Genomic DNA, 22,796 nt, shown 5'->3' on the forward strand with positions numbered 1-22,796 from the left:
TAAATAAAATGATCACAGTTATTTATTGATTTGAAGTGTTTATTTTAGTATAGTTGTATTTATGTATAAATAACAAAATTATGTATTCTTTTCAGAAAATGAATACAGCAATATTTTATGGAAAGGGCAATAGGAAGAGTGCAGAGTTAGCTCTTCCATGTGATGAGAGTGAGGATGAGTTAGCCTTCAGTGACTGTGACGAGATGGAGTTGAATGAGGGCAGTGAGGGAGAAAGCAGTGAGGGAGAGTCTTCAGAGTCAGAGGCAGAAGAGTCTTTAGAGTCAGAAGCAGAAGTGACAGGTATGATCTTATGGATAGAAGTAAAGAATAATGTGTGTGTGCATGTGTATATGTGTTTGTATATGTGTGTGGCAGATTTTGATGGAGATTAAGATTGGATGAGGCCTTCATTATTTTGTACTTGTTAACATTTTTAGGACAAGAGGAAATTGAAGAACTTTGTGCAGCTGCAACAAAGGTAAAAAATCTCAACTTGCTCAAGCGGAAGAGCATTCCAGCAGTGCTAAAATGGAAGGGAAGCCTTCCCTCCGCCACTGAACTCAAACAGCCAGTGGAGTATTTTCGCAGCCTTCTGAAGAAGACTTTAACGAAAGAGATTGTGGAACAAAGCAAAATCTATGCTTCCCAATACAACATCAACAAGCCACTAAACCTGACCTATGATGAATTGGAGCAATTCATAGGCATATGTTTCCATATGTCCGTGCATAGTCTGCCAGGAACCCGCATGTACTGGGCAAGAAGCACCAGGGTTGATTGTGTGGCTGATGTCATGTCACTGCATAGGTGGGAGGCAATCAAAAGATTCCTTCATTTTGCAAACAATGAAGAGCATATAAGTAGTATAGTTGTATTTATGTATAAATAACAAAATTATGTATTCTTTTCAGAAAATGAATACAGCAATATTTTATGGAAAGGGCAATAGGAAGAGTGCAGAGTTAGCTCTTCCATGTGATGAGAGTGAGGATGAGTTAGCCTTCAGTGACTGTGACGAGATGGAGTTGAATGAGGGCAGTGAGGGAGAAAGCAGTGAGGGAGAGTCTTCAGAGTCAGAGGCAGAAGAGTCTTTAGAGTCAGAAGCAGAAGTGACAGGTATGATCTTATGGATAGAAGTAAAGAATAATGTGTGCGTGCATGTGTATATGTGTTTGCATATGTGTGTGGCAGATTTTGATGGAGATTAAGATTGGATGAGGCCTTCATTATTTTGTACTTGTTAACATTTTTAGGACAAGAGGAAATTGAAGAACTTTGTGCAGCTGCAACAAAGGTAAAAAATCTCAACTTGCTCAAGCGGAAGAGCATTCCAGCAGTGCTAAAATGGAAGGGAAGCCTTCCCTCCGCCACTGAACTCAAACAGCCAGTGGAGTATTTTCGCAGCCTTCTGAAGAAGACTTTAACGAAAGAGATTGTGGAACAAAGCAAAATCTATGCTTCCCAATACAACATCAACAAGCCACTAAACCTGACCTATGATGAATTGGAGCAATTCATAGGCATATGTTTCCATATGTCCGTGCATAGTCTGCCAGGAACCCGCATGTACTGGGCAAGAAGCACCAGGGTTGATTGTGTGGCTGATGTCATGTCACTGCATAGGTGGGAGGCAATCAAAAGATTCCTTCATTTTGCAAACAATGAAGAGCATATAAGAAGAGGCCCAGTGGCCCCCAGTGTGCCTGATCAAGTCAGGTTGGACCAAACAAGCCACTGGCCTGTCATGGAGAAGAAAGGGAAGTGCAAATACCCTGGCTGCAAGGGGATCGTCCGCATGAAGTGCAGCAAATGTGACTTGCACCTTTGCATCACAGCTGAAAGGAACTGCTTTTTGCAGTTTCACGGGATGCCATGAAATATGACATGAGTTGGACTTAGACAGGAGGATGGACTGGGAAAACACACACTTTACTTCAGGGAGCCGCCTATCGTTATACTTGTATTTTTGAAGTTCTTATGTTTTCATGTTCTACATGGTATTAGTGCATGTTCCAAGCTACCATATATTTACTTAACTTGTATAAAATACTTTCAAAAAGACTTGTTTTTGTTGTTGTAAAGTTTCTGGATGTAAAACAATAAAAAGCTGATGAATTTGATATGCATATATGGTACAAAAGCACATTTTTTTGTCCGTTTGCAAGCACTATTATAATACTTTTAAGTACCGTTTTGAAGGTTAAATGATAGGAACCTACTTACTTTTGGTTTGCATGAGGTCCAAGTATAAAAATCTATCAGTATCTAAAATAAATTACCATTTAAATAGAAAAGAAAATCGTAATTTAATAGAAAAACTACTTTTTTGGCCATTTTCCATTGTGGTACACTGTTGCCATATGGCAACGGTTTCCTAAATACTCAAAAATACTCAAAAAAAAGGCCAAAATGGTACCTTTTGGGGTACAAGAGCTTTACACCTAGCAGTACAACATACATATTAGTCCCTTAAGAGTAGTAATTCGTACCCTTAAGGTACTAATTTGTAGGCCTATCTATTAGGGGTAAAAAAGGAACAAATATGTCCTTTTAAGGGTCCTGTTCCAGTGACAAGCTGTTGTACCCCAAAAGGTGCAATTTTGGCCCCTTATTTCCTGTATATAGCCTATACATCCACAACAATTTCTGAAACCAGACAACCCTATTATTTGTATGGCCATCACATATAAAAGGTCTAAATCCTTAGTCTGGGACCGGAAAATAATTAAAGGTTATCTCTTGCACTGCACCTTCACTTCCCTTTCCCTTCACTTCACTTCCCTTCATTACTCCAGTCTTCAGTGTCACATGATCCTTCAGTAATCATTCTAATATGTTTATTTGCTGTTCAAGAAACATATTTGTTGTTGTTGTTATTATTATTATTATTATTATCAATATTTAAAAAAGTTGAGTACATCAGGATTCTTTGATGAATAGAAAGATCCAAAGATCCGCATTTATCTGAAATAAAAAGCTTTTGTAACATTACCCATGGACTATACCAAAAGCTTGTCAGTATCATTTTTTTTTTGGAGGGGGGGGTGACCTAACTATCGGCGCCACCTATCTCTCAAATGGACCATTGACATTATATCTACAATCTCAATTAGGAGTGTCAATGGTCCATTTGAGAGATAGGTGGTGGTAATGCACTTATAAGTCCGATATGCGATCCGCCATAAAGCAAGAAGAAGAAGAAGACGCGTCATGCACCGGCTGTCGAGGATGCGCTAAGGACGCGCTCAAACCAGTTCAGACAGTTCCAGTTTCTTGCACAAACCGATCGTTTCGTGTCTTTACACATCAATGTATCGTCACGAACCGCAGGGTTTAATTTGGTTTTGTTTGTGTATGTTTTTTTTACTCTCAAGGCCGAGATTCCCATTCACTTCCATTATAAGACTGACAGACTGCAACGGTTTGAGTTAAAAATCTTCGTTTGTGTTCTACTGAAGAAACAAAGTCACCTACATCTTGGATGCCCTGGGGGTAAGCAGATAAACTTCAAATTTTCATTTTTGGGTGAACTATCCCTTTAAAGTCAGCATGAAATGAAAGTTGAAGTCTTTTTTCTTCCCCTTTTATGACATATATCAGAGTAAAATGGCTTCTCGAATGAGTTGTGGTTACATCATTTTTTATTTGAGATATGGTTTCTTAACTATTTTTAATTTGTTGTTCTGCAACATATCCTAACTGCAACCAAAATACAGTGTTCTCAAATATTGTAAAATCGTTTTGTGTTTGCTTGGCAGTTTTCAAATGTGTTTAGGGTGTTTTAGACTGATTTTCATTAGAAATAGTTTTTGTAAATTAGGTCCTGATAGCACTTTAGAACTTAATATAGCTAATAATAAAGCCCCGGTTCAGATCATTGGCTGAAAACAAGCTTCCAGTAGAACTACACTCTTAAAAATAAAGGTGCTTCAAAAGGTTCTTCAAGCGATGCCATAGAAGAACCATTTTTGGTTCCACAAAGAACCATTCAGTCAAAGGTTCTTTAAAGAACCATCTCTTTCTTACCTTTTGTAATCTGAAGAACCTTATTTCGCCACAAAGAACCTTTTGTGAAACATAAAGGTTCTTCAGATGTTAAAGGTTCTTTATGGAACCATTTAGACAAAAAGGTTATTCTATGGCATCGTGAAGCACCTTTATTTTTAAGAGTGTACTGCATGCACTCTTGGCTGGCCGATTTCCAACTGCATGCTTGCCACAGTAATGCTATCTTTCTCCAGGTAAGATAATCTCAAGGTACTAAGGTAGGTAGGTACTGCACCATGACAAAAGACAGCTGGCAAAGATCCTGGTAGTCTTCCTCCTCCGAGAGCAGCTTTTACCTGGTTTCTGTCTATAACATCCACGCTCCAGAACACACTGAATAGCGCGTTATTAAAGAGAATGAAGGCCGGCATACACAAAGAGATTTCAAATGTCATTCCGGGGTCTGGCCCTCTGTGTTTAACACGCTGTCTCTCTCGCCTCGCTCTCCTTCTCCCATTTGAATCCACTCCCACGCACGGAGCCAAGCAGCAAGACCTATATGAAACCGAAATGCACAGACCTGACTTGCACTTCTGGCATTTGTTCAGTGCACACTGTAATTGTGACTGGCGAGGTTTCAAAGCTAAACTTTTGCAGCGTCGTCTATAGGAGAAGCGGACAGACAAAGGCAGACACAACACTGACAAGCACTTTTCAAGTTCATGCCAGTTTTATCTGTTTCTATGTGATAAATGTTACCATGGAAACCAATGTGGTTTTCCTGGGGATGGGTATTATCAGTGTGTCAATCAAACAGAAAAATATCCTTTTGGCTTTAGACAGACCTTTACTTCTAAGATACAGGAATTAATATCAGCCAGACATGTCACAGTGCCGTGCCACTTGTTTTCTTGGATGTCTATGTTGGCGGCGTGAAAACTGAGCAGTAGCAGAGTTTCTAGAACAGGGGAAGTATCTATACCATCTACCGGCTGAAACTGAGCCTGAGTATCGATTTTAGCTAGGTGTCACTCATAAACTGCAAAGTGTCACTTTATACAAATACAACTGAAGTGACAGACCACTAATAGGAGATGAGGTTATCTGCCACCGCCAGAGATTTGCATGTCGGTTGTTGAAATCCTGCACTATTACTATACAATCTCAGTTTCGATGTGGATGTGCATGTATGAATTAAAGGTGAATATAGCTTGCAGCTAGCAGCTACATTGGCCGCATGATCAATTCATCATTATTTCATAACCGTGTTCATAGTTGGCCTTTCTGGAGCATAGCGATCAATAGCAACAGGATTATTTTACATGGTAACATTGATTATTTCTGACATTCTCTAATTTAATCTCAAATAAGACAGAATGTCGGCCGGGTGGAAAGAACCTCGGGTCTATTGAACTTGTGCCTAATGTGCAAGGCATATACAAAAATGGTCACACGTTCTTGTTTTAATTGCTTTAGTGCAATAGAAAACTGCAAAAGTTGCAAATTGCTTATTGCCTGGGAGGATGTGAGCACTTGGGCTGCGTTCAGATTCCAATACAGCCAAGATCTAGCTGTTGACATAAAAAACACATTTTTTTAGAGGTTCCATTTTCGCCTTTCATCCGCCTACCTCCCTTAAATATTTTATTTTTACTTTAAATTTCCCATTTCACAGTTTATCTAATTTATTGTACTGTGCTCATAGCTTATCACAGTATAAATATTATTTATAAATAAATAAATACACACATCTAAGATGTCCAGTTCATCAAGATTTTTTTATTTTAGTACTTATTTAGCCCACAGTAATTATACATAATTTTACATATGAACTGAATATTAACTGAAAAATGCAATCAGGTTTTGGAATTTTTCCACATTGCAGAATATTGCTCCATGAACACTTGAACCCGCTGACTTGTGAAAGAGAAGGGAAAAGGGATTCAGAGATGGATCATGATGCCTACTCAATGATTCTGCTTCAATGCACAAAAATTCATCAAAAGACTCGTTAATTAGTTGCTAATAATTTTGTTGATGAAGCATCCACATGACAAAACACTGCGTATACAGATAAGTGCCATGGTGTGCAAAAATCTGCCACACTTCAATTGCGACATTTCAGGAAAATGACTAATGTTGTCCTTACACTGAGAAGACAGCATAGAGGGCGCATCTGAAGTGGCATAAAAACCACAACAGAGGTAAACAGTGCATTTACACAGATATTTTAATTCACCGTGGAGGCGGAATAAATGTATTTACACAGGAATCACATTCATAGGAAACACTGCGTTGGCTGTTGAAAACCAGATGGACACTGATTATTGTTATTATAATTTCACTCGTTATATTTCTATGGGTGGGTCAAAGCTGGTATATATTAGTATGGCTGTTATGCTGCTGCATTGAATCTTTACATACAGTTTACATACACAGTCCAAATCATATGGTCTACTGCATGATTTATTGCAAAAACGGTGTTTTGAATTGGGAAAAGAAAAAAAAAAGAAATAATATTATAACTTTATTAGTAAGTGGACCACAGAGGAAAAATTATGTAGTTAAAAAATAAAATAGGCATCTTGACATTTAAATTTTACATAAATTGACAATTCACAGTTTTTATACTGTAAAAACATACATATTTGCTAGATGCTCATCAGCCAATAATTGTTCATTTAGAAAATCCTCTTACACCATTTAATGTCTCGAGCCCAATAAATTATTGTCATTAATCTCATATTAGGCAAGACATTTCTCTATGTTCCTTTTTTAGAGAACCGCTCTCAAGAACGTAATTAGGCATTTAATTAGAGGGCAATTTAAATCATTTCTCCACCAATAAACAAGTTCACATACACTCAAAACACATATACACATTTCAAAGTCATTATTTAGTAAAGAAGCATAGACCAGTCGCTACTGAAAGGCAATTTGGTTTAAATTTAATGTCAGTTTTTCACTTTATTCTCCACAGTATACACCGGCTTCTCCTCCACTTGTCTTTTAGAGAGTGCTGACTAAGCAGCAGTTGTTGGTGCAGTCTCTGGATGCTCTGTGAGCAGAAAGATCAATAGACAAAGATTCAGTACAACCTGCAAATAGTCATGTGGAGTGGCCTCCCATTCGGACTTCATAGAACTGCTTGTTGGTGGGGGAAAATCAATTGGTTAAGTTACTTGTAAAATGTACAGAAGATTGATTAACCACGTAGAAAATGGCCATTTGGCTCCATCACAGGTCATATTTGCAGGATACTTTTCACTAGATGTGTCCATGTTATAGGCCTGCGGCAACTGTCAGACTCTGTGAACAGGACGGTGTTTGCAAGAGAGAGAGAGAGAGAGAAAGAGAGAGAGAGAGAGAGAACACAACATGTTAAACAAGGCCAATCAACTTTGGAAAGCTCAGGACCCTCAAGGGCTAAACTCTCAATTTTATAGTAATACTTTTATAATACTGAATACAGACAATGTGTAGTATAAGCAGTATGACCAGAGTCTTATATCACAGTATGGGTAATGTACTGTATTAAATAAATAGACAGATGATAGATAGATAGATAGATAGATAGATAGATAGATAGATTTAAATAATGTAAAAACCGTACAAATTGCAGTAATAGATGCTTTTAAACAGGAAGGAATTTCCATCTAATATTAAACCGAAAGATTTTATATAATTTTATATAATAAAATTATAATTTTGTAAGAAGCTGAATTGAATGTTGTATTTTTTTTTTATTTTTGCCATAAATATAGACTTTGATGAATATATGACATTAAATATATGTGACCCTTGTCTTAAGTTGCACTGGTATATTTGTAGCAATAGCCAACAATATGGGTCAAAATTTTTCTTTTATGCCAAAAATCATTAGGATATTAAGTAAAGATCATGTTCCATTAAGATATTTTGTAAATTTCCTACCATAAATATATCAAAACTTAATTTTTGATTAGTAACATGCATTGCTAAGAACTTCATTTGGATAACTTTAAAGGTGTCCAGATATTTTTCTCTATATTTTGCACCCTCAGATTCCAGATTTTCAATTATTTATTCCTTTAAAAAAAATACCATTATGACTGGTTTTGTAGTCCAGGGTCCCATATGTAAATCAACAAACAAACTGAAATGTTGCATACAGTTGTAATTTATTGTAAGAAGTTTAATTGTGTTAATTTTTTTTTTTTTTGCCATGTATATAAACTTTGATGCTTACATGGAATAAATGAATGAATGAACAAACAAACAAACAAATAAAGTGTGCTTTTTAAACTTAATCCAGTGAATATATTGCAAATAAAAGTACTTATCAATTTATTTATTTATTGAAAACAATTTGGTGTAGAAACAAGTTTCACTCAAATTTCACAAACAATTACAAAGAAATGGCAAGTAACACACTGAATTACACATAAAATTTTGAAGCAGAAGGACTGATTCTTTTTTTTTGTAAAATGTACTCCAATAATCTATTTCATTTAGAAGTTAAAAAACACAGCGTACAGTAACACTTGAGTTAAAAATAAATGCCTCAAACAATACATTATAAATATGTTGTAAAATGCTGTTGTAAAAACACAGGTGTATGTCGCATCCGGGATGAGACGCTGATGTAGAAACCACAACATCTGTCAGTGTTTTGTAATAAGCAGATTTTTTTTTAATTACCAGTGTTTTACTGAACATACAAATCCACTCAATGATAACAACATCGGACAGTCAAAAAAGGCATGCGCCCACATGTGTTGCATGGGCGACTTTCAGAAGCTAGCGTAACTTCAAAAGATGCTTGCTGCCAAAGGCGACTCAGTTCCAGCTGACCATCAAGTTTTCAACAATGAAAAGAGTGTTTGGCCAGTACAAAGCAATCATACAGGTTTTCCTGTTTCTCGCCCTGTACCAGCTCACCCACTGAGGCCTATCTGTCAGCATGTGAGTCAACACAGCCTTATTTACAGATACAGTAAGCAGCTCTCTCTCTCTCTCTCTCTCTCTCTCTCTCTCGCTGTCTCTCTCTCTGCCCACGGGCCTCCAGCCCTCACTCTTCACTTTATCCAGTGCTTAAGCAGCCGGTAAATTGGGCAAAGTTGCTTTATCTGATTAAAGAAGTGAATCACTAACAAGCACTCCAGGCAGTCTCTCTGATTTATCCTCACTGGTCCTGAGAGAACTCGCCGGTGAAAGAATGCACGGCTGACAATACCGGTGTTAATGAGGCTAAGCGGAGATGCAAACTGCACAATTAAAAAAAATGTCAGCGCCACTACAAAATAAAAAATGTCACAAACTGATTAATAATTTAGTCCGGTGCAGGAGGTGGTCGACTAGTCGAGAGGAGTTCCATCTTGACCCCAAATTGTCTAGCTCATTGAAAATATAATAAGCTGTAGTTAGCAAGACTCTTCTCCGTCAGTTAATCAGGGAGAGATTTGGGATCATAAGCCGGAATCTTAGGCTGCTTTTTGATTGTTTTGTCTGAACTTGAGCTCGACTGCAAACACCTCTGCCTGCTCCCACGTATCACATTATTCTTTTTTGTTTGCATCATCAATATGAGTACTAGCTGTAGCTGCAAACGGAAACTAGGGGTGATTCTTTTTTACGGATGCAATGCAAGACATCCAAAGAATGCAAGGTGCTCCCAGAAAGCAATTTAATCGATGATAGACATTTAATAGACAATCTGTTATGAGAAATGCAAATTAAGATGCACATTATTCAGGGCTGCAAAATGCACTCTGTTCAAAAGTGTGGGGTGTGTACTTTTGATGTTTTTGAAAGAAGTCTCTTATGCACACCAAGGCTGCATTTATTTGATTAAAAATAGGGTAAAAACAGTAATTCTGTGAAATATTACTACAATTTAAAATTAGTGTTTTCTATTTTAATATATTTAAAAATTTAATTTACTCTTGTGATGGCAAAGCTGATTTTTTTTGTTACTCTCCTTTCCTTTTAGATTACTTTTGCTGTCAACTAATGCTTATTTTATTTTCAAACGTACCAATAATTTAATAACATTTTTAAATACAATCCATATTTTGTACATGATTCCGTAATGTACATTATAATGTTGTGATTCCTAATTTCACTTGAACCCTTTAAAACAATTGATTTTAGTATTTATTTATTTAAATAGTATTTCAATACCAAATAGTATTGTAGTATTCCATCAGAATTTTAATATTGTCATTCATTCGGTATTCTGCAGAATTATTATATCAGTGCATCCCCAACATTTTTATCATCAGAATCATTTTACTTCCACGAGTTGCTCTTGTATCAATTGCAAACCGTAGAGAAGTTCACATGAACCCTTCCTCAGATCACCTTTTCATGCGGCTTCAGGTGAGGTTCAGCCGAGTTCAGAAAACCACTACCAAATGAAGCACACTCTGATGTCAAACAGACTCAAGTTTACATCAAAAGCTCTAATAAAAAAGTACCCTGTGGGTTTGACTTCCTCAGATTGCCTTATGTTTCTGAGCTTTGTGGGATGGTTGAACTAGTTTTGGGAAGCTTCTCTTCTGTGCCCTCAGCGATTCCTCTGGCAATTTGGCACTGCTGCACAAGAAAAGCAACTTGGGCTTCCAAATGGTGATGCCTGCTGGTGTAAAAGACCATACTGCTGATGTATCTCACAGCAGAGAATGAAGACCCAGCGGGATTAAAGATTAGTGGCACGTCCCTGGGAAAAAAATTCTTTAAAGTTTTCTTTTTTGAGTAAAGTTTAAAGTGAAATGTGAAGGGGTTGAGGTTGCAAAACTACAGATGGTGTGAACAAATCATGGTGTGGTGTCCTCAGCATGCTGGGAAGGTGACAAGGAGGTGTCCATGCGAGGGAAGAGGGAAGCATGTTAAACCAGTAGAAGAGCGCATAGGAGTTCTATAATGCCTGGAGAACGCAAGCAATTAGCTGTTGTTCATCTCAATGGCAGTCGCTCAGCTGGTCAACCCCATCCAATGGTATACAATTTTGCCATCTTTCCTAATGGACACTCGCTTGAGCTATAAATGAGTTTTGACATCAAAGAAAGCAGTCGTGAAAAAATAGTCCATCAAGTCCAATTAATGCTTTTAAGGATCCTACAAAAAATAAAACAAATAATGAAAAAGAGCACTGGTAAAACATTTACTATAGGTTCAGTGACATGAAACATTAAAATGCAGTTTATACAGAGAAAGACTTGAATACACATCATGAATTAACGCATTGAGCAGAAGCTTTTATTCAAAGACATTTATATTATGTACGCGAAAACTGCGTATCATATGCACGCGAAAACTGCGTATTATATCCACGCCAAACACATGCGTATGCACGCCAAAGTCCATTTTTGCGTATCAATACCACGAGTTTTCGATTTTATTTGTTCTTTAGTTAATGCATTTCCTAGGTTGATTTTTAGGTTGAAAAGCTATCATAATAAAGAAAAAAATCACTAAACAATTATAGTCATTTAAAAAAAGAATACCTAGTTTGGCATTATCTTTTATTATTATTTGCTTATTAATATTTGAGAAACTAATCATGCACCAACAAAATAATGCAGAAACATGCAGAACAATATTTAAATGCTTTACAAATATATAAATGCTATAACATTTTTTTTTTCAAAACCATGAGAAACAATTATTCCTAAGAATATGGCATGTGTTTTAAACTAGATTTTAAATGTTTTTCCCCGTTTTCTTTACCATGAACACTCTTATTTATCATTAAACCTATAATATTATTGATTAATATGTTGCTTGCAAGCTACTATTAAATGGCAATGAATAGAGAAATATGATTTTGAAGACACAGATCATATAGTTACAACATCTGCCACAAAGGGCTACATTTATCTGCCATATTCTCTGGCATCTTTAAAGGATCGTTCATACAAAAATAAAAATTCTGTCATCATTATGCTTTTTTTATCTTGCAGAACACAAAAGCAGATAATTTAAAGAATTTTGGTAATCAAACATTTGAAGAACAAAAGTCATACAGGTTTGGAATGACATAAGCGGGAGGAAATCATGATGCAATTTTCACTTTTGGGTGAACTATCACTTTAAGCAAGAGCGTCAATGGTTAAAAGTTGGCTTGCACTTAAGGATACCTTCTGCATATACTTTGAAGGATGTTCAGCAAAATAAGACACACAATGCTGGATTTATACAGTGGTAAAAGGGTGCAAAAAGCATTGGATGTGCCTCATCACATGCTGTGTGTTTTATTTTCACATGCCTCCATGTTCTTGTAGTGAGGCTGGACGTGGGCCGGAAACAGGAGAGAGAGGGTCACAATGACTGGAGGTGGGCAGCCCCTCTGTCACAAAGTGGTTTTGATGGCAAACTCGTGGGCTTCAACTTTTCAAATTATTGTGGGAGTTGCACCATTATTATGACCTCATAATGGCATTAAGGTAAATGCTGGTTGCAAACACAGAAAGAAGTAATGGAATAAAAAAGAGTTTATTCTACACTCCTCCAAGCTAAAATGTCTTGACTTATAATGTAAAGATTGAGGCTCTTAATGTCTATGAAACGTCTAACGGTTACCTACTGTGTGACAAATATGGTTCTGAGCAGCCTGCCCTAACCTTCTTGTTATACAACCATTTTCAGCAAGGCTGGCATTTACTGTAATTATACATAGCATGCTTTTTACACTCCAGGCTTCTCTTTATGTAACAATACAGCCATGATTAAAAGGACACTGAAAGTTTGTAGCATACAGTTCGGTCTACTGTATTCATGTAGATAATGTGCAGTAAACCCTGTTTCAGGGCAGGCATTCAATCAAGCTATATCAGATTTTCTCATTAAATAAACCTCCAATTTCTGTTTCTTTAAATTAACTGTTATTTCGGTTTGTAGTAAACCAACACAGAATATATTAAAATAACACAAGTTCACAAGCGCTTTCTAGTAAGAGGATATTTAACCCCAAAATTAATATTCTGTCATAATTTACTCGCAACGATAAATGATTAATTTAAAAGAAAGAAAATAAAACAACACAAATGTATCATAGCTCTCTTGAAGCAACACAGGTTTCTACAGAGAATCATTAGATCCTTCAAATGCACAGAGAAAAAAACTAAGAAATCCTATCCTCAGGAAATAAATTGTTACATAATAATAATAATAATAATAATAATATATAATTATATGTGCCATATGTTTGTCCTTAAAAATAGGACAGAAATATTGAAAAATAAATGGTAAGGCAAAACAAATATGGAAATGTTGCCAAGTGAAATAATAACTACTCTGGAGGTCTTTGAGCTGGTATATAGAGGTAGCTTGTCACTAGCTGCTGATGGATATTGCTGTTCATGCGGTTCCCCTGACTCTGTTTGTGAAGTTCATCTCTAACAGATGAACAATAGTTAGCTGTACCCTTTAAACTAGTTCAACACAGTACTATTTATCATTTCCCATCATTTCAGTGGGGTACCCATAACTCCTGTAGCTGCCCAACAAGAACTGACAAACTATAATAACTAGTCAGATCATCAGTGAAGGCTTACAGAAATACCCAGGAGTGTCTTTTGAATGAGAGGACAGGTTAGGCAGATATTATAATATTGCACAGTTATATATTTATATAATATTCCCATTACTTTTCCACAACCTTTCCAGTCATAGTGAATGGATTAGGATTTTCAAATAAATTATTTATAGAGATACTAGATGTATGTCATCTTTGGAATTAATTGTTAACAATGACTTTAATTAATTTGGAATTAATTAATCAATTAATTGTTGTGAACAGTAATACTTTTGTGAACAAATGACTCCAAATAAATACATATATAAAATTGAAAAGATGCTAAAAGCCCCCCAAAAATCTTTTGCTTCTTCATTATAGGAAACCTGTAAAAATAAATAAATAAATAAATAATAATTCACTGTAGAAATTTTTCAGGCCTATAATTTGCAATATTTATATTGATTTGTATCCATTTTTCATGACCGCGGGAACCCTAGATAATGCATATGTTCAGCAGATATTCAAAATGTGCAACATGAAATAATTCAGATTAAATGAGAATGAAAAGGAGGTATGACATTGTAGACTTAACTCACTTTGCTAATATTCCAGTTTCTAAAACATTTCATTCTGCACAGTGATTTTCCTCTTCATTTGCAAACATTTACTGGTTTCCTTGGCAACTCAGTGCACACTTTTTTTTACCCCTTTGAGCAGAAACGATGCATTTTATGCTAATTTGAACCAGCTTTCTTAGATATGAGAGCTTGTAAATGGTATGAAAAATCTATGCTAATTCGCCAACCATGAAAACTGCAGCCTAATAAGCATCAAACTTTTCTCTATTGAGTTTTTAATGAGACAATAGAAGGATGATAATGTGTTGTCTAACACTGCAAAGATACTTTGTTTTATTTTTATACTGAATTGCCAGCCAAAAAAAAAAAACTTTTTCCTATCAGAGCTTGAGGAAATATGTAAACAGTAAGCTGATGGAGGCCACTCATAGTTTTATTTGTTGTTTAGTCATTCAGAGGATGTGAATCTCAGCAGGCATAATCAATAGAGCCCTTCAATGCAATGAAACATAAGCGAGTGACAAGTTTGATGGTTGTCAGTCGAGCAGAGATAAATGGCGTGAAGCTTAACCACAGCATGTTGAATTATTTAGAGATGAGTCGCTGCAAAGGATCTGACTCGCCCCTCCTCTCTTGAAGATCAAGCGTGCTGACAAAGTGTAGCGTCACTCTTTTACAAGTTTCTATGGACTGAGGTCATGAATAATTCTCTGTTCATATTTCTACCCTGGAACAACTTTTGTAGTTATTCTCCTCTATTCTGTCCTTTTAGTTTATTTTGCTAAGATAAAAAATAAATCCGTCAAGATGCGCTTGTTATCTTTTGGACCAAATGCCTAAGGTTTTAACAAATTTGATCTGGGTAGGCTGTCTTTATCTGTTCCCGTTCAAATTCTGCCAGATGCGCAAGCTTTGAAATAGACTTTCAAAAAAGAGGAAAATGTGATGTGCAATTACAGTATTAAGTGGTCTATGAAATGATAAAGCCTTAGGGGTCTTCTGAAGGTTATATTGTAACAAATGATGACTGAACTTTCCAGTCACCTCTAAATTTTTCATATCGCAAGGAAACGTGCTTGCTGTCTATGTCAGGGTGTGTAATTAGGTGTAGATAGGCCAGATACTACAAAAATTACAAGGCAGAAACCACTGGTATTAAAAAAAAACTAGGAAATGGAAATTTAAAAGCCAAGGAGTGACTATTAGCTTTGTGAGAAGATTCTTTTACAGTAAAATGACATCCAGAAACGTCATGGTTTGTTAAGCTCCCGCATTTTACTTTGTGCTATGGACCATTTTCACATTTCACAAAGCTGCTTGTTTTCAAACTTGATGTGGCATTACAACCCCGCATGGATTGGAATTTAATAAGCACTTTCAATTTAATTCTGGAAGTTCTACTCAGCTGTAGTTATCACTGGATTGATTTATTACCACTTTAGATTATTAATTTAATGCCTACGATATTTACTAAAGACCATTGCATATATTTTGAGCAGAGGCTCTCTCCTGCAATGCTTCTATCCCAGCATGTGGACTGAGGCCCCCCAGTGGTTTACAGAGGTACTGCGGGTTTTCTGGATTACGTGTTTCTGTAAACAATCGTTCAAATACATTTTACATAGTAAATAGGCATATTTTCCTGATTGTATGTTTGACTGATTATCTTAACCTCTTGTACAAATGTCCTAATACGATAAGTACAAAACTAGTTAGAATGGAAACCTAGCGTTGTTCCCAAATACATCCACTAGAGGCCCCTACAAACATGATATCGACAGGCGCTCATAAAACTGAGCTGTAGGCCTATATGAAACACTAAACGTAAATTTGGTCGTTGCATAGAGTTTCACAAATAGTAGAAATTAATGGAATAATATTTTATAAATCGACACATCAGTGGAAGTGACTCCAATGGACACATGGCCTGTGTGTGGACACTGGAGTATGGACTATGGCCATATATGCATTAACTTTTAAAAACACTACACAGCACTAAGTACACAAAAGCATTCAAGCGTCTTCGCCCCAGACAAGTTCTGAATCATCAATTGACAGAGTGAACAGTTCAATGTTTAGAACACTGCACTGTGATATCTAGACTATTTACTGTAAACGACTGTGTAGAACCTAGAAAATAAACAAGACCTGGCAACCCTTGAGTCAACTCGAGCTCTGTTTTCCCTTGAGCTGTGCTTTAACATATTACTTTGTTTGTGCAGAACTTTACATCAATGATTTTCACCAGACGTGGTCGGGTGAATATGACTTGCTGGAAGATGTTCACTCCTACATTCAATGGTTAGATCCTGTTCCACTTCATCCAGGAGTTCTAGTTAACACTGTTTGAATTATTATGTATGTTGTAAGTGTTTGAATGGCCATCATTCAACTAACCATTTTAAAACTTTGCAGGTTGTTTCCAATACAAGAGCCGGGGGTGAATTGGAGAGCACATGTGCTCTCAAAAAAGGAAATAAAGGTCAGTTTAAAACATTCACTTAGATGGGTTTTTCAACTTTATTTACTAACCATCTTAAAAAAGTATTTATCTGGAAGAATTTCTCAGGAAATATTAGTCTCCGTTCAGAAGCTGGTTACAGCATATTGAAAAATAAAGAATGCTTAAAGGGGTGGTTCACTGGTCTTTTTCTAGGCTTGATTGTGTTTATGGGGTGCAGTATAACATGTGTTAATGCTTCGTTTAAAAAAAACAAACAAACAAAAAAAAAAACATTATTTTTCACATAATTAACCTTTATTCCACACCGCTCTGTCCCTTCTCTGAGAAACAGGGTGATCTTTTCCTGTTTTTATGAAATCCCGCCCTCAGAAATAGATGATGGGATCTGATTGGTTAGCTAGCCCAGTGTGTTGTGATTGGCTAAACCGCCTCTAGTGCACGTCTAATCATCCCGCCCCTCACCTCAGCGCATGTGCTCCGGTTGTATTGTAAACAATGGCGTCTTTAATATCGCTTATCAGTTTGAGCCCGATTGAGAAGCAGAGGATATTATTGAAGAGGATCGTGCAGAACCCGTGCAAGCACGGCTTTTAATGGTAGGCCTATGTTTTTTGTTTGTTGTTGTCTCGTACTTTTAGATATGCTGTTATTTGTAAATGCTACTGCTTGTTAGCTTTTCATATACGGTTTTATCCTGATTAAAGCTTTAATACTGTACGGCAACTGCACGCATGTATAACGCTTCTCATAGCTATGTGAAAATAAGTGTATAATTGGAACAGTGAGCGGAGAGAGAGATGCAGAGCGTGTGCAGAGCAGGGGGACGCGATGAACAGTATAAAGAACCTCTGCTTTAGAACATTGATTTTGAAGCTTGTGAATCCATTAGAATCGTTAGAAGACTGAATCGCGATTCATGTATGAATAGATTTTTACCTGCACCTTAGGTTTTCTCTTCCTCTTCTCTAAAGCAGCGCAGCATGGCCTCGCCCCCTTTGCTGCCTTTTCCTGAGGGAGGGGTTTATCTGGGTTTGTGATGTCACGAACCCGGGAAGTAACTCGTTGTAGTCCCTACGAGCCATTTTTGTAGGCATTAAACAGCCAGAATTTTCAAAGAGGATATCTCCGTTTGCATTGAACTTTCAGCTTTGTAACTTTGCAGATATTGTTTATGCTCAAACAGCAACATTACACTCTAACTAACGTCAAAAAAGTGAAATCGCAATGAACCACCCCTTTAAATTCATCTGCTCCATTTTTTTCCAGCTTTTCCGTAAAGATAAAGAAGCAAAGAGCAAATTGGTGCAATCATATAAGCTCATGTTGGATTTCTACGGCATATGTTTGGTCGATGAATCAACAGGAGAGGTGGCTCGTGCTCCTAACTGGAAGGACCGCTTTAGAAACCTGAACAGGTTTTTACTCTCATATTTTTTTTTTTATTGGTTGCATTTCAGTTGATGTTGTTTCAACACGTTTAGGGCTAAATTGTTTTTCCTTTGATTTTGCAGACATACACATAACAACTTGCGCATCACACGCATCCTGAAGTGTTTGGGGACTCTAGGATTGAAGCACTACCAGGCCCCTCTGGTCAAGTTTTTCCTCAATGAAATTCTTGTCATGGGACAGCTTCAAAATGTGAAGCAAAGTGCACTAGATTACTTTATGTTTGCTGTATTGGACAAGTCAGAGAGAAGAGAGCTAGTTAAATTTGCCTTTAAGCATTTCAAGCCCCGAGAACCCTTTGTCTGGGGCCCAAGGAAGATTCTGTCAGGTCAGGTGGCGCAATGCAAAAACAAAAACTTGGACCAGCCAACAGAGAATAATAGTAGTAGTGCAGAAGATCAGCAGAAAATGGTGAATCCCCATGAGAGCAAACATAAAATGAACAAAATAGATGCCAGTCATCCTCCTAAAGAGATGCAAAGTAAAAAATATCACCAAAATAAAGATGAGCCAGTTATTCCAAACAAATTGACAGAAACAAATAGTGAAAATGAAAATGAGGGTGTAGTAAAAAAAAAAAATCAAGATATGAGTGTTGGGGTCAGTGATGGTGATGATGATGAAAACTTAGCACCAGCAAACAAGTCTCATGGTCATGGTGCTGTTAGTGGTTCTCACCAAACTGAAGAGAAGAGAAAAAAAGATCAACAAAATAAGGATGAGCCAGTTATTCCAAACAAATTGACAGAAACAAATCAGTGGGCAAATAAGAGCAGACAGTGCAGCTCAGACAATGGAGATGTAGTAAAGCGAAATCATGAAATGAGTGTTGGTGTTGGTGATTGTGTTGGTGTTAGTGATAATAGCGAAAACATAGCACCAGCTAGCAAGTCTCATGGTCATGATGCTTTTTGTGGTTCTCACCAAACTAAAGAGGGGCCTTCATGTCAAGTGCATGACGTAGAAATGAAAGATGAAACTGAAGATAAAGACTCAGAAGATAACCACAAAATGTTGAATCCCCATGAGAGCAAACATGAAATTGAAAAAATAGAGGCTAGTCTTTCTCCTGAAGAGATGAAAAGTAAAAAAGATCACCAAAATAAGAATGAGCCAGTTATTCCAAACAAATTGACTGAAACAAATAGTGATCAGGAGAGCAGACAGTGCAGCTCAGACAATGGAGATGTAGTAAAGCAAAATCATGAAATGAGTGTTGGTGTTGGTGTTAGTGATAATAACGAAAACATAGCACCAGCTAGCAAGTCTCATGGTTATGATGCTTTTTGTGGTTCTCACCAAACTAAAGAGGGGCCTTGATGTCAAGTGCATGACGTAGAAATGAAAGATGAAACTGAAGATAAAGACTCAGAAGATAACCACAAAATGTTGAATCCCCATGAGAGCAAACATGAAATTGAAAAAATAGAGGCTAGTCTTTCTCCTGAAGAGATGAAAAGTAAAAAAGATCACCAAAATAAGAATGAGCCAGTTATTCCAAACAAATTGACTGAAACAAATAGTGATCAGAAGAGCAGACAGTGCAGCTCAGACAATGGGAATGTAGTAAAGCAAAATCATGAAATGAGTGTTGGTGTTGGTGATGGTGTTGGTGTTGGTGTTAGTGATAATAACGAAAACATAGCACCAGCTAGCAAGTCTCATGGTTATGATGCTTTTTGTGGTTCTCACCAAACTAAAGAGGGGCCTTGATGTCAAGTGCATGACGTAGAAATGAAAGATGAAACTGAAGATAAAGACTCAGAAGATAACCACAAAATGTTGAATCCCCATGAGAGCAAACATGAAATTGAAAAAATAGAGGCTAGTCTTTCTCCTGAAGAGATGAAAAGTAAAAAAGATCACCAAAATAAGAATGAGCCAGTTATTCCAAACAAATTGACTGAAACAAATAGTGTCAGTGTTAGTGACGATAATGAGAAAACAGCACCAGCAAACATGTCTCATGGTCATGATGCTGCTAGTGGTTCTCACCAAACTAAAGAGGGGTCTTCATGTCAGGTTCATAATGTAGAAATAAAGGATTCAACTGAAAATAAACATGAAAAATCTGAAAATGAGCAGTAAAGGGTGAAGCCAGTTAGTCCAAACAAATTGACAGCAAAAAATATGACTTATTAGGGAGCAAATGAGCAGTCAGTGCAGCTCAGAAAATGAAAGCGTAGTAAAGCAACATCAAGAGATGAGTGATTGTGATGATATCGATTACATAACACCAGCAAACATGTCTCATGGGGATGAAATGATGGTCTTCTTCACCAGTTTAAAGAAGGGGCTTTTTCTGACATCTGCCATAAAAATGAGGGTGATTAATGAAACGTAATAGGAAAATTAACAAGCACTGTAAATGCTAGTCTTATGAGTTTTCATATTTGTTTTTCTAAATTAATTCACAGAAAATATATTGGAATGTTCTTTATGAATTAAGTTAAAGTGCTATTCTTAAAGATGAATGTTTTTTTGCTTGTTTAGCAGATTGTCAGAAGGAAAAAGAAATGGCATCATAAAAGTACATTTGTCTGTCATTTTTGTGTAGGAAATGTAATATTATATTGATGTTTTTTTTCTTATCTTGATTTTTTATGGATTGTAGTGATGAATTGTTAATGTACTGATAAATTGTTAACTGCTAAAAAAGTAAATGTAAACTCTTCACTGACAAAACATCTTTGACTAAAGCCTGACTGCTTTACAGGAAATGAAGTAGTGAAATTGTGATGAAGCAAAGTTGCACTATGAAAATTAGCACCAGTAAATGTTAGATATGTGAGTTTTATGATTTTGTCTACTCTGATGAATTATTTTTGGAGAACACTGGAAATTTCTTTATGCCTGAAGTTGACGTGTGAGTTTTGAAAAGTTCAATATTTAATCATGTAATTTAGCTAATAAAATAAAATGCTTAAATAAAGCCTGTTATAAACCACACTAAACATGTCATGGAAATCAAATAAATATTAAAGCTGTTTAAAGTTTTTGGTTTGTTTAAGAATATTGTTATCAAGATCATTATTAAAGTTTGGAGTTAGAGAATTAAGAGAGTAGCATTGCAGAAAAGTGGATTTCCATGAGAGCAAACATGAAATGAAGAAAAATAGATGCAAGTCATCCTCCCGAAGAGAGGCAACTTCATAATTTATAAGGTGAGGTTTTATTCTTAAAGGTGATTTTTTTGTTGTTGTTGTTATTATTATTAGGATGTCTACTGCTGAAGCAAATAAATGTCTTCCTGCTGATAAAATTCTGCTTTTACTGATGCAAATATGATGCTAAAATAGAGCATGTTATAAACCACACTGAACATATTGCAAAGACGAGTAAGCCTATGTAATAGATATCAAATAAAATAAAAAAGATTTTTGTTTTTAGAATATTTTTCTAATGATTATAATTAAAGGTTGATCCTGAAAATAGCAAAAATATGTGCCAGATTAGTCTAGACCTTCTTTTAGATTTTTTTTGTAACCTGCTTTTTGTCTAAGTCTGAACATTAATGCAAGACATGGCAACCCTTGAGTAAACTGGAGTTGTGTCATTCTTGTTGAACTGTACTTTCGGTTCACCGTGACCTTCAGCTTTAATTTTCTCTTGACTGTGGGAGTGGTTGAGCACTTTATAGGCAGGCGTGTAGAGTCTGCATGAATCCTTGTGTCTGCTTTATGTTTTATATATATATATATATATATATATACTTGAACTTGGCGCTGTCTAACTGGGCCTGGGTGCGATTTTTTAAATAAAATCTGCATTAATCTGCAGGCAGCCAGACGTTTTTTTTTCTCCATTGAACTGATCGGTATTCAGAAAGAACCGCTCTCACCAGATAACTGCCATTCTATTCTTGAGAAAAATAGGAGTGAAGTTCATAGGAAAATATTTCAGAACTTTCTTGAGAATTGCACTTAGGAAAAATCTTACGAACTTCAGAAATGTCTTAAGAAGATTTTTGTGAATCAGGCCCCTGAGTTTACAACCAATATACTTAACATGGAGTCAGATAATGAGTGTGAATTTGTTTAGATGAATACGAACATAAAGCACCAAGAAAGAAGGCAGGCCTATGCTTAGATTTCAGTGCTATGCAATTTTCACTTTCATTTGGTAGTCTCTCTTGTTGTTGTAATTAATCCTACAACAGCATGCACACAGTAGTAACATCCTTGCATTTGTTAGTAGCCTAGTTATTATTTATCCATTGGTTCTATTTTTGATTTTATTTACGAACTATAGGCTAGCTTACATAACGCTCTATAACATTCCATGTGATCTACACCGTCCTCAGCTTCCTTTTTTTAATCAGATTCATAACTAACTGAAGGTAATTAGGCCTATTATTATTATTATTATTATTATTATTATCATCATTAGTATTATTATTATTGAATAAACAGTACCCGTTTTAAGAAACTTCGTATTATAATAATTCCCATTCTTCCCACTTTCTATTTCTATGAATATCTATGAATATAAAAAGGTTTTACAAACAACTGTCTCATTTGGGATTTCTGTTTACAGGTGTTGCACAGAAGTTGTTGCAGGAACATGAAAGCTGCAGGGGACATGCAAGACTTTCGACATAGCTGCCGGGTAAGTCTGTCTTAAAAAATGAGAGGGGTAAAGCTTGTGCATGAAGCATTTTTATGAAGATATCTGTTTCTCCTAAAAAAAAAAAAACATCTTACCCCACTCCTCTATTTAAAATAAACATGCCAACTTGCATTCATCCATTGACATATTGTATGAGAAAAATGTAGGTGAGAATCTAAACACAAAAGTAAATGTCTAAATATTGTGAAAA

The 22,796-nt window shown here is 36.2% G+C and overlaps 1 protein-coding gene across 1 annotated transcript; it reads left to right on the forward strand.

The window, feature by feature from the left end:
• Window positions 1-203: 203 nt before the first annotated feature.
• On the forward strand, window positions 204-20,921 carry LOC107590177 (opioid growth factor receptor-like). Its single transcript, XM_016278801.1, has 9 exons — window positions 204-300; window positions 438-772; window positions 912-1,116; window positions 1,254-1,520; window positions 16,287-16,365; window positions 16,480-16,546; window positions 17,795-17,943; window positions 18,040-19,190; window positions 19,572-20,921. The coding sequence occupies exons 1-9, from the start codon at window positions 204-206 to the stop codon at window positions 19,688-19,690; spliced, it is 2,469 nt and encodes an 822-aa protein (XP_016134287.1). The 3' UTR covers window positions 19,691-20,921.
• The last annotated feature ends 1,875 nt before the right edge of the window (window positions 20,922-22,796 follow it).

This window comes from Sinocyclocheilus grahami, unplaced genomic scaffold (assembly GCF_001515645.1).
Source record: "Sinocyclocheilus grahami isolate Dianchi unplaced genomic scaffold, SAMN03320097.WGS_v1.1 scaffold125.1, whole genome shotgun sequence".
Lineage (NCBI taxonomy): Eukaryota > Metazoa > Chordata > Actinopteri > Cypriniformes > Cyprinidae > Sinocyclocheilus > Sinocyclocheilus grahami.

Bases quoted from the DNA above. Each gene is read 5' to 3' on its own strand.
- LOC107590177 (XM_016278801.1), top strand. From the start codon at position 204: ATGGAGTTGAATGAGGGCAGTGAGGGAGAAAGCAGTGAGGGAGAGTCT. The intron at 301-437 runs GTATGATCTTAT...TAACATTTTTAG, and splicing joins GTCAGAAGCAGAAGTGACAG to GACAAGAGGAAATTGAAGAA. The intron at 773-911 runs GTTGATTGTGTG...TATTCTTTTCAG, and splicing joins ACTGGGCAAGAAGCACCAGG to AAAATGAATACAGCAATATT.